Raw genomic sequence first — 14,009 nt, 5'->3', positions numbered from 1 at the left:
CAAACCGGAAACTTAGGATGGTCATTTGTCTCTAAAGTGCTTACAAACTCAATTTTCATTTTGCAATTTAATTGGTAATCTTAGTTTTAACAATCAAACCAACAATCCAACTCTTGAATTTACTTTTTAGTGTAATTGGTTTAATTTTAGTTAACGTAGATACAACTCTAAATAACACATATTCCACAAACTCCCTGTGTTCGATACCCACTTACCGCTATCTATTAGTAGTATTTGGATTTAAATCTGATTGTGACCACGACATCACGTCAAATTTTGGCGTCGTTGCCGGGGAGTAGTGCGCAACGTGTATTATTTTTGATCTTTTTAAGTTTGTTATTTTTCTGGTTTACGTTGGGTGTGTTAGTGTGCAGGTGTTTACAGGTGCATGCGTACTAGAAGCTCTCACAAGCTCTCACCATTAGCATTTGACCCGGAAATCGAACGAACTTTGCGAGCAAACAGGATTTTGTTAAGGGAAAACACAATTAGCGGTTCACCAACAACACCAATTACACCGATTACACCACTGAGATACATGGATCGGGATCCACCACCACCCACTACGGGTGAACCTGCTCCACCGTTTATACCAACATCCACTCAACCTTCACCAAATACCACCATCCCAACAAATACCACCGAACCTACCATACTTCAAAATACCACACCAACTAATACCACTCAACCTATTACCACTCAAGAAGAACCTACCATTACTTTTAACCCTGCTACTACTATTCCACCATTATCCCATTTCTTCCCAGGTGCGGGTCCATCATATTCGAACTATACCATAGCACCAAACTCGACCATTGTCCATACTTCATCGTTTCGACCATCAAACCAGTCGGGTTTTCAGTACTCGACTCTTCCATTTGGGCAATCTTCGGGAATTCAAGGAGATGGTTATGATGAGGGATATGAAGAATTTGAGGGTTATGATGAAGATGGTTATCCTTATGGAGGTGATGGGGATCAGGGAGAGTCCGGTTATGTGCAAGGCCAACTTCAAGGAATACCAAGTGTTGGTGGAGTGCCGCAACAACAACAACTTATACCACAACACATGAGGCCGAGGCCACAAGGGCTACAAATGCAACGTCCTATACCATTGCAACAAGTTCGTCCATAGAATGTACAACCTCAACTTCAAAGGCCAATTCAACAACCACCGATGCCACAACAACAATTTCAACAACCTTTGGCACCACAAGGGCATATACCAAGACCAATGGGTCCAGTTCGGCCAAGGGGAAGGTTTGGTGTACCAAGGAGGCATCTTAGAGAGCATGCGAGGGGTATTGAAGCGCATTTTAGGCCGGTGATTACTCATAATCCTTCACCGGTGGTTATTCCTCACAACAACCAAGGAAGAACTTTTGAAGTAAGAACAAATTCCTTGCAAAGTTTGCCGAAATATAAGGGTCTAGCAACGGAGGAACCTTATTTCCATTTGGAGGCCTATGATTTAATTTGCAACACTCTTGGGAGTCAAGGTTTTTCGGCCGATGATGTTAAGTTGGTCTTGTTTCAATTTTCATTGGAGGATAAGGCAAAGAAGTGGTTCTACACTTTGCCTTCGGCATCCATTTACACTTGGGCAGAAATGCAACAGATTTTTCTAGATGAGTTTTATACCGCCCAAAAGACCAATGATGCTAGGAAGGGGTTGAGGAGTTTTCAACAACAACAAGGCGAAATGTTTCATGAAGCCTTTGAGCGCTTTAATATGATGATCAAGAATTGCCTGCATCATGGAATTGAACTTTGGGAGTTGATGAATGCCTTCCACAAGGGGTTGAGTGCCGAAGATGCTCGTGATTTAATGCCTATTACAAATGGGACTTTTGGCACAAACTATGAGCATGACGATTAGGAGTTCTTGGAACAAATGGCCATTACATCAAAGAGAAAAGCTCAAGCATCAAGGAGAGCACGACCGGCCATTACCCGAACTCAAGTGCATGCAGTTGATGATGGTAATGTACAAACTTCTAACCAAATTTATGATGTTTGTGCTATTTGCAATGAAATAGGTCATGCGGCTGAAAATTGCCAAGGAGTGGTGGAAGGGCAATATGAGGAGGTGAATGCTTTGCAAGGTCAAGGAAGGGGTGGTAGAAACTTCAACATGAATTCTAACACTTATCACCCCGGATTGAGGAACCACCCAAATTTCCGATATGGGAACCCTTCAAATCAAGCAAACCCGAATTTCCAAGGTAACCAAGGTAATTATGGTTCGCGCCAACCTTACAACAATCAAAGTGGATATAGAGGTGGGAACAACCAAGGATACCAAAGGCAATATCAAACGAGTCAAGAACAAGGGGGGTCATCGGGTGGAAATGAAATGATGGATATGTCGAAGAGCATGCAAGCGGAAGTGCAAAAGAGGAACCAAATGGATGACGCTCGCATACAAAAAGACGAGGCCTGAGACAAAGCGATTCAAACTTTGACCACCCAAATGGGTCAACTTGCAACCGAAGTGTCAGAATTGAAGAAAAGCAAAGGTCAATTACCAAGCGACACTAAGGTAAACTCGTCTCATAGTACTTCAAGAGGTAATCATATTAATATTCACCATGTAAGTGTTTTGAGAAGTGGGAAAGAGTATAAAACCAATCCTTCACCGGATTTGGTTGATGGGGTGGTTGAAGATATCACGGGTCAAGATAGTGAGGAAGAAAACAAACCACCTATTGTTTCTTCAAAAAAAAAAACCCAATTTTGAAAAACCCGAAATTAATAAAGAAAAAGAAAAGATAAATGAGGGTGAGGGATGTAGTGAAGTACCATTTCCCTCGGCTTTATTAGATCCGGGTAGAAAGAATTTTATTTCAAAACAGGGTCCTTAAAAAGAGGAAATGTGGGAGGTTTTTAAACAGGTTAAAATTAATCTTCCTTTACTTGAAGCTATCAAAAAGGTACCCGCTTACGCCAAGTTTTTAAAAGAATTGTGTACCCAAAAGAGGCAACAAAAAGTGCCTAAGTTGGTAGACTTGACGGAGCGGGTAAGTGCGGTCTTGAAAGGAGATCTTCCTCCTAAGCTACAAGATCCGGGAACACCTCTAATAAACATCCAAGTTGGAAATTTTCAAACCGCGAGGGTGTTATTGGATCTTGGAGCCGGAGTAAGTATCCTACCGGGGGGGTTATATGACCAATACGATTTTGGTCCATTGAAGCGGGTTGAGACAACGGTTGTACTAGCTGATTTGTCTCACAAACTTCCCCGGGGTATCGTACGGGATGTGATAGTTAAGGTTGATGAGTTTTATTATCCCGTGGATTTTCTTGTGCTAGATTACTCATCCGCGGACCCAATTCAACAACAAAATGTCATTTTGGGTCGGCCGTTTTTGAATACCGCACATGCCGTTATTGATTGTCGATATGGTACGGTCGACATGACATTCGGTAATTGAAAGATGAGATTAAACGTTTTTACTAACGGTACTAACGTTTATGGTGATGAGTGTTTTTTAGCAGATTTCATAGATGGATACGACCCGAAGGAGTTCGAAGAGGAAATTTTGGGGTCTTGTGTTTGTGATGTGTCTTTGCAGGTGCATGCATGCGAGTTGGAAAATGAGGAGAAGGAACAAAAGGCTCTTGCGGTAAAAGAAGGACGACCACCATGGACCCACCAAACGGATTCTTTACCGGTGGAAATCGATTCGGGTACAAATCCTTCTTTGGAATGTCCAGCAAGTGTGGAATTGAAAGAGCTACCAAAGCACCTAAAGTATGCATTTTTGGGGGAGAATGACACTTTACCGGTGATCATTGCTTCCAATTTGGCGGTAGCTCAAGAAGAGGAGTTGATACGGGTGTTGAAGGCTCACAAGGCGGCAACTGGATGGACGATAGCTGATTTAAAAGGTATTAGTCCATCCATTGTAATGCACAAAATTATTACAAGTGAGGATGCAAAGCCGACCCGTGAAACACAAAGAAGGTTGAACCCAAACTTGAGAGAGGTGGTCAAGAAAGAAGTTATCAAGTGGTTGGATGCGGGGATCATTTATCCCATCTCGGACAGTGCGTGGGTAAGTCCGACTCAGGTAGTGCCTAAAAAATCCGGCATCCAGGTAGTAAAAGACGAGCAAGGTAAGCAAATTGCCACCCGCCCGGTCACCGGGTGGCGAGTTTGCATTGATTATATAAAATTAAACGCCGCTACCTCCAAAGACCATTTCCCGTTACCCTTCATTGACCAAATAATTGAAAAACTTTCCAGTCAAAAATATTATTGTTTTTTGGATGGATACTCGGGATATAACCAAATTGCTATTCACCCGGATGACCAACATAAAACCACGTTTACATGTCCATATGGTACATTTGCTTTTCGGCGAATGCCATTTGGACTATGTAACGCCCCGGCCACATTCCAAAGATGTATGATGAGTATATTTTCGGATATGGTTGGGGAATCTCTTGAAGTGTTTATGGATGATTTTTCCATCTTTGGCCCAAGTTTTGATTCTTGTCTTGACGAATTGGAAAAAGTTTTAAAAAGATGTGTTGAGACGAACTTGGTCCTAAGTTGGGAAAAGAGCCATTTTATGGTTCAAGAGGGTATTGTGTTGGGGCACGTGATATCGGACCGGGGAATGGAGGTAGACAAAGCAAAGATTCGGGTAATTTCATCTCTACCCCTACCAAAGAATGTTAAGGGGGTGAGATCATTTTTGGGACACGCGGGGTTCTATAGAACGTTTATTAAGGGTTTTAGTGTAATTACAAAACCTTTATGTAACTTATTATTGAAAGATGTTCCATTTAATTTTACTAACGAATGTTTGCAAGCGTTTCATGTGTTGAAGGAACAGTTGGTGAAGGCTCCTATCTTACAACCACCGGATTGGTCAAAACCGTTTGAAATCATGTGTGATGCTAGCGACACGACCATTGGAGCGGTTTTAGGTCAAAGGGTCGATAAGAAACCGGTGGTGATATATTATACAAGTAAAACTTTGACCGAGGCGCAACTCAATTACACCACGACCGAGAAAGAATTATTAGCGGTGGTGTATGCCTTGGACAAGTTTAGATCTTACATTTGGGGGAGCAAGGTGATAGTGTATTCGGATCATAGTGTGGTCCGATATTTGATGGGAAAGAAGGACGCAAAGCCCCGGTTGATTCATTGGGTGCTCTTGTTGCAAGAATTCGATCTTGAGATTCGAGACAAAAAGGGATGTGAAAATGTTGTTGCGGATCATTTGTCCCGGATCCCATTGGAAGGTGTTGACGACCTAAGTGAGATTAATGAACGGTTTCCTGATGAGCAATTGTTAGCCGTATCTACTTTTGTTGCACCTTGGTATGCCCACTATGTGAACTATTTGGCCAAGGGTGCAATTCCGAATCATTGGACGAAGAAGAGAAAACAACAATTTCTTAGTCAAGTGAAGCAATATATATGGGATGAACCGGACTTGTTCAAAATCGGACCCGATCAAGTGATACGAAGATGTGTTCCCAAAACTGAAGTTTTAGAGATTTTGACCCATGCTCATTCATCGGCATGTGGAGGGCATTTTAGTGGGAACAAGACGGGTTATCGGGTGTTGTCTAGTGGGTTTTATTGGCCCACGATTTTCAAAGATTCTTGTGAGTATGCCCGAAATTGCATCAATTGTCAACGAGTGGGAAGCATTTCGAAGCGGGATGAAATGCCATTACAACCAATTTTGGTAGTGGAAGTATTTGATGTTTGGGGAATAGACTTCATGGGTCCTTTTCCAAATTCAAATGGGTTTTTGTACATATTGGTTGCGGTTGATTACGTTTCCAAATGGATTGAAGCTATCGCTACAAGGACTAACGATCACTCCGTTGTATGTAAGTTTGTGCAATCCAATATTTTTGCTCGATTCGGTGTGCCTAGGGTGATAATAAGTGATGGCGGTTCACATTTTAAGAACTTCAATTTTGGGAAATTACTAAAAAGATATAATGTGAACCATCGCGTTGCTACACCGTACCATCCGCAAACGAGTGGTCAAGTGGAAGTGTCTAACCGGCAAATTAAAGAGATTTTAATGAAGACGGTAAGAACGGATCGGAAAGATTGGTCAAGCAAACTTGATGATGCATTGTGGGCTTATCGAACGGCCTACAAAACTCCACTTGATACAACTCCGTATTGAATGGTGTATGGAAAAGGGTGTCATTTGCCTATGGAGTTAGCACATCGGGCATATTGGGCGATTAAAACAGTGAATGTAAACTATGACGAAGCGGGTCGGGCGAGAAAGTTACAATTGAATGAGATTGAGGAAATACGGGATCAAGCCTATGAGTGTGTATCCGCATACAAAGACAAACTGAAGAAAGTTCTACAAAAATAAAGAAAAAGAACTTCGAAGTGGGTCAAAAGGTGTGGTTGTACAATTCGAGGTTGAAGATGTTCGCGGGAAAACTTAAAAGTAAATGGATGGGTCCTTATGTTGTCCGAAGAGTTGGGAGGTTGGGTGATGTAGACATCCAAGACGAGCAAACGAATAAACAACAAACGGTGAACGGTCACCGGTTGAAACCATACTTGGAGGGGCACGACATAAACAACTTGGAGCCTGACAAAGTCGGCTACATTCCCGGTCGTTGAGGAACAACCATGAGAGGCCCAGGTTTGGTAGTGTAAATAGTAGCATTTCGTTTTGTTTTGTTTTGTACAGTTTGCACAATTACCGTATTTCCTTGAAATCTGTGTTTGAAACAAGTGTGTGGATATTCGGGTCACGAATTACTCTAACATTGTGTTGAGGACAACACGGGACTTTCAAGGGGGTAGGGTGATTTTTACATGTTTTTGAAAAAATTTAAAAACACAAAACAAAATTGCAAAAAACTGAAAAAATATAAAAAGAACACTTAAAAATAACATTTTTCAGCGAACCAGACTTGCCCAGATGCCACCGTACCGTAATTTACGGTGGCCATTAAAAAAAATTGTCCTTTACGGTATTTTGCTACTGAGTTACGGTGAGATTTTTTGGCCAGCGTCCACCGTAATTTACGGTGGACCTGGCGAGCAGATGGGGCGTTTTGGTTCCAGCGTTACATAAAAAAAATAATAATAATAACAATCATTCACGTGAATCCTCCCCAGCCACTCATTTTCTTTCATTCTTCCCTCACCACAACTTCATCTATCACTTTCTAAGACCCATAAGATCTCCATACCCTTCTTCAACCTTAATTCCTTCATAAATCTCTTAATCTTTAGCCAAATCAAGTGAAATCTAGGTCTATCTTGACTAAATTTTCACGTACTTTCTGATTTTGAGAGGAGTTTTGCAAGAAAACAAAGTTTTCGGGTCTGAATCACAAACCCTAGGTCCGAAAGTTTTGGGGGTTTTTGAAGTTCTTGCCTTAGTTGTGTTTCTTACATCCTCAAACAAAGGTATGAAGTTTATTTACTATATTTTGTTGATGCATTGTGAGAAGAAGGTTACTTTTGTCACTTGTTCATACCCACTTGCTTGTTCTTAGATGTTGTTATGCAAATGGTTATTCGAATATGGGTATGGTTTGTAGATGTAGGATTGGTGTTTAAAGTAGTGAAATTTTGGGAATCTCTACATTGTAGAGACACCATGCCCAAATTTTGTTGAAAATGATTTCTAAAATTTTGGTTCACTAGCATCTAAAACCATAGTAACAAGCAAGTGTAGGGATGTTATTTGGAGAGAAAGGACTAATTTTTGGCATTTGGTTGTGTTGTTTGCTTTATGTGCGTAGGAAAATGGTTAAGACGAAAGAGAAAGCGGGAGCTAGTTCATCCTCTTCGGCGAAAGGAAAGGGCAAACAACCGGAAGTGCAACCAAAGAAGAGGCAATATTTGGGTAGAGTTGATGAGAGTGAAAGTGAGGAAGAAATGGAGTTGGACCCGACTGAAAAGCCAAAATGGGATTTGGGTCCATTGGATGAGCAACTGAAGCATTGGCAACCGACACTCTTTCACGACAGTATGAACCGTTTGAAAAATAAGGCGGCTGCATTCATCTGTGAAAGGGCGTTGAGAGAAGTTGAATTTGGCCCGTTTGGTGTGTTTGCCAAATTCCGTGCTCTAGGATGGGAGTCGGCACTTAGTTGTTATGATAAAGATAAAAACAACTTGTTCATCACCGAAATTCAAGAATGGATGGCAACTCTTAAGTGCAACACATATGAAAAGTCATCACAAATGAAGTTAGTTGGTGAAGTGCATGGGATTCCGGTGGAGATGTCTTTTGATACGTTGAAGAAGCTTGGGAAATATGATAGTCTTCCGGCTCGTGACTACATGATTCCCACTCTTGATAACCTTTTGATAAAGCCGGAAAAGCACCCCCGTTGGAATGATATGTTGGCGACGTTGTTTTTGCCTGGTACTTATCATGGAGTCTTGTATCAGAAGAATTTGAGAATCGAAGTAAAGTTGTTGTTGGCGATTTGCCTCTTGAATGTCATCCACGAAGGGGGGATAAGGAGCAGGTGAGGTACCCCGAGGCACCCGTCCTCTATTCGTTACTCACTGGGTCTCCGCGCTTTCCAATCCGATATCTAATCATGAACCACCTCTGGATTTGCCGAAACAAGTTGGGAAGAGATATTATCCCGTATTGCCGAATTATCACGGGATTGATGAAGCAGCAAAAGGCAATCACGTCAGAGGATAGAGAGGTATCAAAAAGGCATCAGCCTTTTACTTTAGACAAGATGGGGATTGGTTGGACTTACACGCAATCGGAACGGTACCATAAACTCAAGTCGGAGGGGCAGAGATGGAGAGCATTAAAGGTGGGTGCAAGAGATCTTCTACCGGGTGAAGAGGAAGAACCCGAAAGTGATGCGGAAGTCCCGAGTGGGGATGAGGATTATGTAGAGGAACCGCAAGGTGGTGTGAATGTGAATGTAGGCCAAGGGGGCCCGGGTGGAGGTTATGGTGGTGTCTTCTATGATTACATGGAGTGTTCTTATGAGCCCGGGTGGGCTTATTGAGGGCACTATGCAAGAGGTTATCGCAAATCAACGTCCTCCGGCTTCCGTTTTCGAATCGTGGTCGGGTTCGGAGCGGACGTTATTTGATCAAAACACGATGATGAGTGCAAGCATAGAGCGGTCTTTGAAACATAGCTTTGATCATCATGAGGCGTGGAATCGCACACATGCGTATTCCCATGAATTGGAGATGAACAACCGATACCATGATGACCAAGCTAGAAGATTGCATGCCGATTGGCACGCCGGGCGGCCGGTGGTTGTGGATCCACAACATGTGGATTATGCGTCTCTACCACCTTACGATGGTAGTGTGTCGTATCCGACCCCGCAACTTCATCATTCACAATGGATCGACCCGCGCCAACAAGAAGGAGCTCCGCAACAAGGTGGGAGTAGTAGCGGTTCATTTTCATTTGGAGAATGGAATGACATGATGTCTTCCATTTTTGGACCTCCACAGCCACGCTATTACTAGTCAGGTCTTGTTCCTTCCTTGTATATTTTGTGCATATTTGTTAGCTTGTTTTGTTTATGGTCGGGTGGTTGGGTGGTGTTAGTTTGTTATGTTATGTTTGGGTTGGTGCTAGTTGGTGGTGTTTGTCTTTAAAGAAGAAAAACATAAAAAAATATAAAATGAAAATACCAAAAAAAGAAATTCGTGGTTTGAGTGTTGAGCTTTTAGGTGATGTGATAGATGGTTAGTGATCAAGTCCTCCAAAAACCATACATTGGGGTCAATGTATCTCAAATGTGGGGATGGGGGGAAATTTTTGAAGCTTTTGAAAAAAATTTAAATCAAGCAAAACAATGAATTTGAACACCCTAGATTAACCCCAATTGATGCACCGGCAACCCTTAATACCCTTTTATTCTTGGTGAGAGTTGAGGCCACGCATGTAAATAAATAATACTTATCTTTGATGAGAGCGGCTACGGGTGGGGGTGCATTAGAACTTGTGCCTTGATACGGTTTGAGTCCTTAGTCGAATATGAATGCGAAAAGGATAAGGGCATTTAGGTAGCCTCGTCTTTAGTGTGTGTGAGTGTGGGATTTGGGGGGTTGGACCTCATAAGTTATATATATGAGCATGGTAGCGAGATGGGCGGGGGTTTGGACATTTAGTTACCCAATTTTGTGCCTAAAAGCCTATCATTTGTTTCCCCCTAGCTAGTGACCTTAAAATTTACCCAACTTGACCCGGTCGTAGAGTATTATTAGTTGTTTTAGTAGTGTTTAGATATGTTATGATGTTATGTTGAATGTTTGTTTTGTTTAAAAAAAACACAAAAAAACAAAAAAAAACAAAAAAAAAGAGAAAAAAAAAAACAATGAAAAAGAGAAAAAGAAGTGTGAGTTGTGTTGTATATAGAAGTTATGTCTTGTTTAGTGTTTCTTGATTGTGTAATAAAAGACCGGGTTGAGTTCTCGCTACTTCATATATATTCCATTTCCTACCCATTCACCTATAGCCTCGTTACAACCTTAAAAGCCCCTTTGATTTGCATTCATGTTTGGCACATTTTAGGAGAAGAATTGATTTAGGTACAAGCTTATAGTTGTGCAACCACCCGTTAGCCTTTGTGTGTCTAGCTCATATTGCTAGTGCTTACTTGTTACCGAGAGGAGAGATATAGCGAGGGGTGCATTAGTTTGGGTGTTAAAAAGGGGTTAGTAAAAGGATTGCATGTTTCTGTTTGGTTTACATTGGTCGCTTGTTTTGAAAATGTTTTGATGAGTTGCTTGGGACAAGCAACGGTTAAGTGTGGGGATGTGACGGGTGGTCCATAGGACAACCCTTAACGATATTAAAAGACAAATTTATCCTTCACTTGATTGTGTAATTATCTTGAATTAGATAACTACAAGAGCATATGTTTCAGGTACAAATAGGGAGCTAAAAATGGTAAAAACGCAGCTTTGGACGGTTTGGAGAGGAACGGGTCGCGCATAGAAGGAACGAAGAAGCAAATCCCAACTTTCAGGGCTTCACCGTAAATTACGGTGGCCACCGTAATTTACGGTGGCCCTGAAAGTCACATTTTCCTGCCGTAACTCAGTGTACTTCTACCGTAACATCATGGAGTCCACCGTAATTTACGGTGGATACCGTAAAATTTACGGTGGATACCGTAAATTACGGTGGAGGCTGCGAGGAAAAGTGTAACTCCCATTTTTAAGGTGCTTTATGGTGGCTTTTGATTGGCATTCATGATTGGACGTTTTCTTATCATCTTGGGGGCGATTTTTGCTGGTTCTAGCTTGTTCGAAACATTGAAAAACATTTGGTTCTTGTTGTTGATGTTTATGAACTCTAATTTGGATGTTATGATGATCAACCAAACTATGTCCGGCTAATTTCATTGTGATCATCCTAGGTTGAAGGTTTGTTTGAGACGGTTGTGTTTTGATTCTATATTTCTAGAATGGTAAACGCTATTTCTATTTTGTTTATTGTGGTGTGTGATTACTTGCTTGTAAATTGTTGATTCTTATAATATTCTAGTTTGAAACCATACGTTCTTGGTGCCGTTGGTAATCGAGATATCATGGGTAGAATTAGGATTGGGTAAGGGTTAATTGGTCATCGGGTAACCACCTCACGTTCTTGGAATCTGATTACTTCGTTCCCTTTTATCACAACAAGTAATTACACATGAACTATGTCTATGTAGTTCTTTCTAGTGGATGATAACACAAACGTTGAAGCAAACCGGAAACTTAGGATGGTCATTTGTCTCTAAAGTGTTTGCAAACTCAATTTTCATTTTGCAATTTAATTGGTAATCTTAGTTTTAACAATCAAACCAACAATCCAACTCTTGAATTTACTTTTTAGTGTAATTGGTTAATTTTAGTTAACGTAGATACAACTCTAAATAACACATATTCCACAAACTCCCTGTGTTCGATACCCACTTACCGCTATCTATTAGTAGTATTTGGATTTAAATTTGATTGTGACCACGACATCACGTCACATACCCAACAAGTTGGGACTTTTGATCCTTTTGATAGAAAAGACCTAAGTCTTGTGTCCCACAAATATACCGGAATATATGTTTTACACCATTCCAGTGTCTACGTGTTGGATTCGAACTGTATCTCGCGAGTACATGAACTGCAAATGCAATGTCAGGTCTAGTGTTATTTGCGAGATACATAAGGGCACCGATCGCGCTTAAGTACGGTACTTCTGGACCAAGTACTTCTTCGCCTTTTTCTTGAGGGCGATAAGGATCCTTGTGTGGATCTAGCGGTCGAACAACCATAGGTACGCTAAACGGATGTGCTTTATCCATGTTGAAACGTACTAACATCTTCTGGATGTAGTTTGATTAATGGACAAATGTACCATTGCACAGATACTCAAATTGTAGTCCGATGCATAATTTTGTCATACCAAGATCTTTCATTTCAAATTCCTTCTTTAACAACTGAGCAGCTTTCTCTATCCCTTCAGGAGATCCGATGATGTTGATATCATCAACATAGACTGCTATTATAGTGAAATTTGAGAGTGATCTTTTAATAAAGACACATGGACGGATTACATCAGACTTGTATCCTTCTTTTTCGAGATATTCACTAAGTCGATTGTACCACATACGACCAGATTGTTTGAGACCATATAAAGATTCTTGGAGCTTTATAGAACACATATCTCGAGGTGTAGATTTTAATGCTTCAGGCAATTTTAATCCTTTAGGGATTTTCATGTAGATGTCATTTTCAAGTGTCTCGTATAAGTATGCAGTGACGACAACCATTAGTCTCATATGAAGTCCTTCAGAGATTGTGAGGCCGATTAGGAACCTAAGGGTTATCGCATCCACTACAGGGGAATACGTTTCCTCATAATCAACTCCTAGAATTTGGGAAAACCCTTGTGCTACAAGTCGAGCCTTATATCATACAATCTCATTCTTTTCATTTCTTTTTATTGCAAACACCCATTTATAACCTACTAGTTTGACGTCTATGGGTGTTCGGACTACAGGTCCGAAAACATGTCGCTTTTCGAGCGAATTTAATTCGGCATTTATGGCTTCTTGCCATCTTGGCCAATCATTTCTGTGCATGCACTCTTCTAAAGTTTTAGGTACATAATCATTTTCATTGATTACATCTGTTGCTATAGCATATGCGAATATATCATCAACGCGTGTTTTATTCCGGTTCCACATTGTACTATCTTGTACATAATTAATACAGATCTCATTTTCGTTCGGTACCTGTGTTTCTTCTGAAACTTCATTTTCCTCTAGAATTATAGTTGTCTCTTCTGGGACATTTACCTCTAACGGGGTTTCATTTAAAATCTTTTTGTGAGTTTTCACCAACTACGTTACTTTGCTCTTTTCGTTTCCTTTGGTTTTTGTCTCTGGAACTGATTGGTCTCCCACGCTTTCGTTGTATAGTAATCGCTTCTGGGATTACTTCAATTCGAGCAGGTGCATTTGATGCTGGTACATGTGACTTTGTCACTCTATTCGTGTCTGTGAATGCATCTGGTAATTCATTCGCTATTCTTTGCAAATGTATAATCTTTTGGATTTCATATTCACATTGACCACTTCGAGGGTCGAGATTTGATAGCGATGATGCATTCCACGTTATTTCTTGTGTTACCAGTCTTTCTTTGTCCTTATCTCCCCCTAAGACTGGGAACATCGTTTCATCAAAATGACAGTCAGCATACCGTGTTATAAACATGTCTGCCGTCATTGGTTCTAAATATTTAATAATGGATGGGGAGTTAAACCCAATATAGATACCCAGTCTTCTTTGGGGTCCCATTGTAGTACGTTGTGGTGGCGGTGTTGGTACATATACCGCACAACCAAAAATTCTAAAGCGGGAGACCAGTTGTAATGGGGAGTATTCGTGATCAGCAGTTGGTCTTAATCTAATCAGTGCAGCAGCATGCAAAATAGCATGACCCCATGCAGAAGATGGTAGTTTACATCTCATTAAGAGTGGTCTAACGATTATTTGTAATCGT

The 14,009-nt window shown here is 41.0% G+C and overlaps 1 protein-coding gene and 1 non-coding gene across 2 annotated transcripts; one reads left to right on the top strand and one right to left on the bottom strand.

Annotated features, from left to right (window-relative positions):
• Nucleotides 1-1,658: 1,658 nt before the first annotated feature.
• On the bottom strand, nucleotides 1,659-1,764 carry LOC118483071. Its single transcript, XR_004869540.1, has one exon. It is a non-coding gene; the product is annotated as a small nucleolar RNA R71 (small nucleolar RNA).
• A 5,430-nt stretch (nucleotides 1,765-7,194) lies between these two features.
• Nucleotides 7,195-11,458, top strand: LOC110881016. The gene is made up of 3 exons (XM_022129408.1): nucleotides 7,195-7,423; nucleotides 7,762-9,485; nucleotides 10,888-11,458. Exon 2 carries the CDS (start codon nucleotides 7,766-7,768, stop codon nucleotides 8,498-8,500), a length of 735 nt encoding a protein of 244 aa, XP_021985100.1. The 5' UTR covers nucleotides 7,195-7,423; nucleotides 7,762-7,765; the 3' UTR covers nucleotides 8,501-9,485; nucleotides 10,888-11,458.
• Nucleotides 11,459-14,009: the final 2,551 nt, after the last annotated feature.

The sequence above is a fragment of the Helianthus annuus genome, chromosome 1 (genome assembly GCF_002127325.2).
Source record: "Helianthus annuus cultivar XRQ/B chromosome 1, HanXRQr2.0-SUNRISE, whole genome shotgun sequence".
Taxonomy (NCBI): domain Eukaryota; kingdom Viridiplantae; phylum Streptophyta; class Magnoliopsida; order Asterales; family Asteraceae; genus Helianthus; species Helianthus annuus.
Note: the sequence above shows the minus strand (reverse complement) of the source record. Positions and strands in the feature narration are given on the sequence as shown.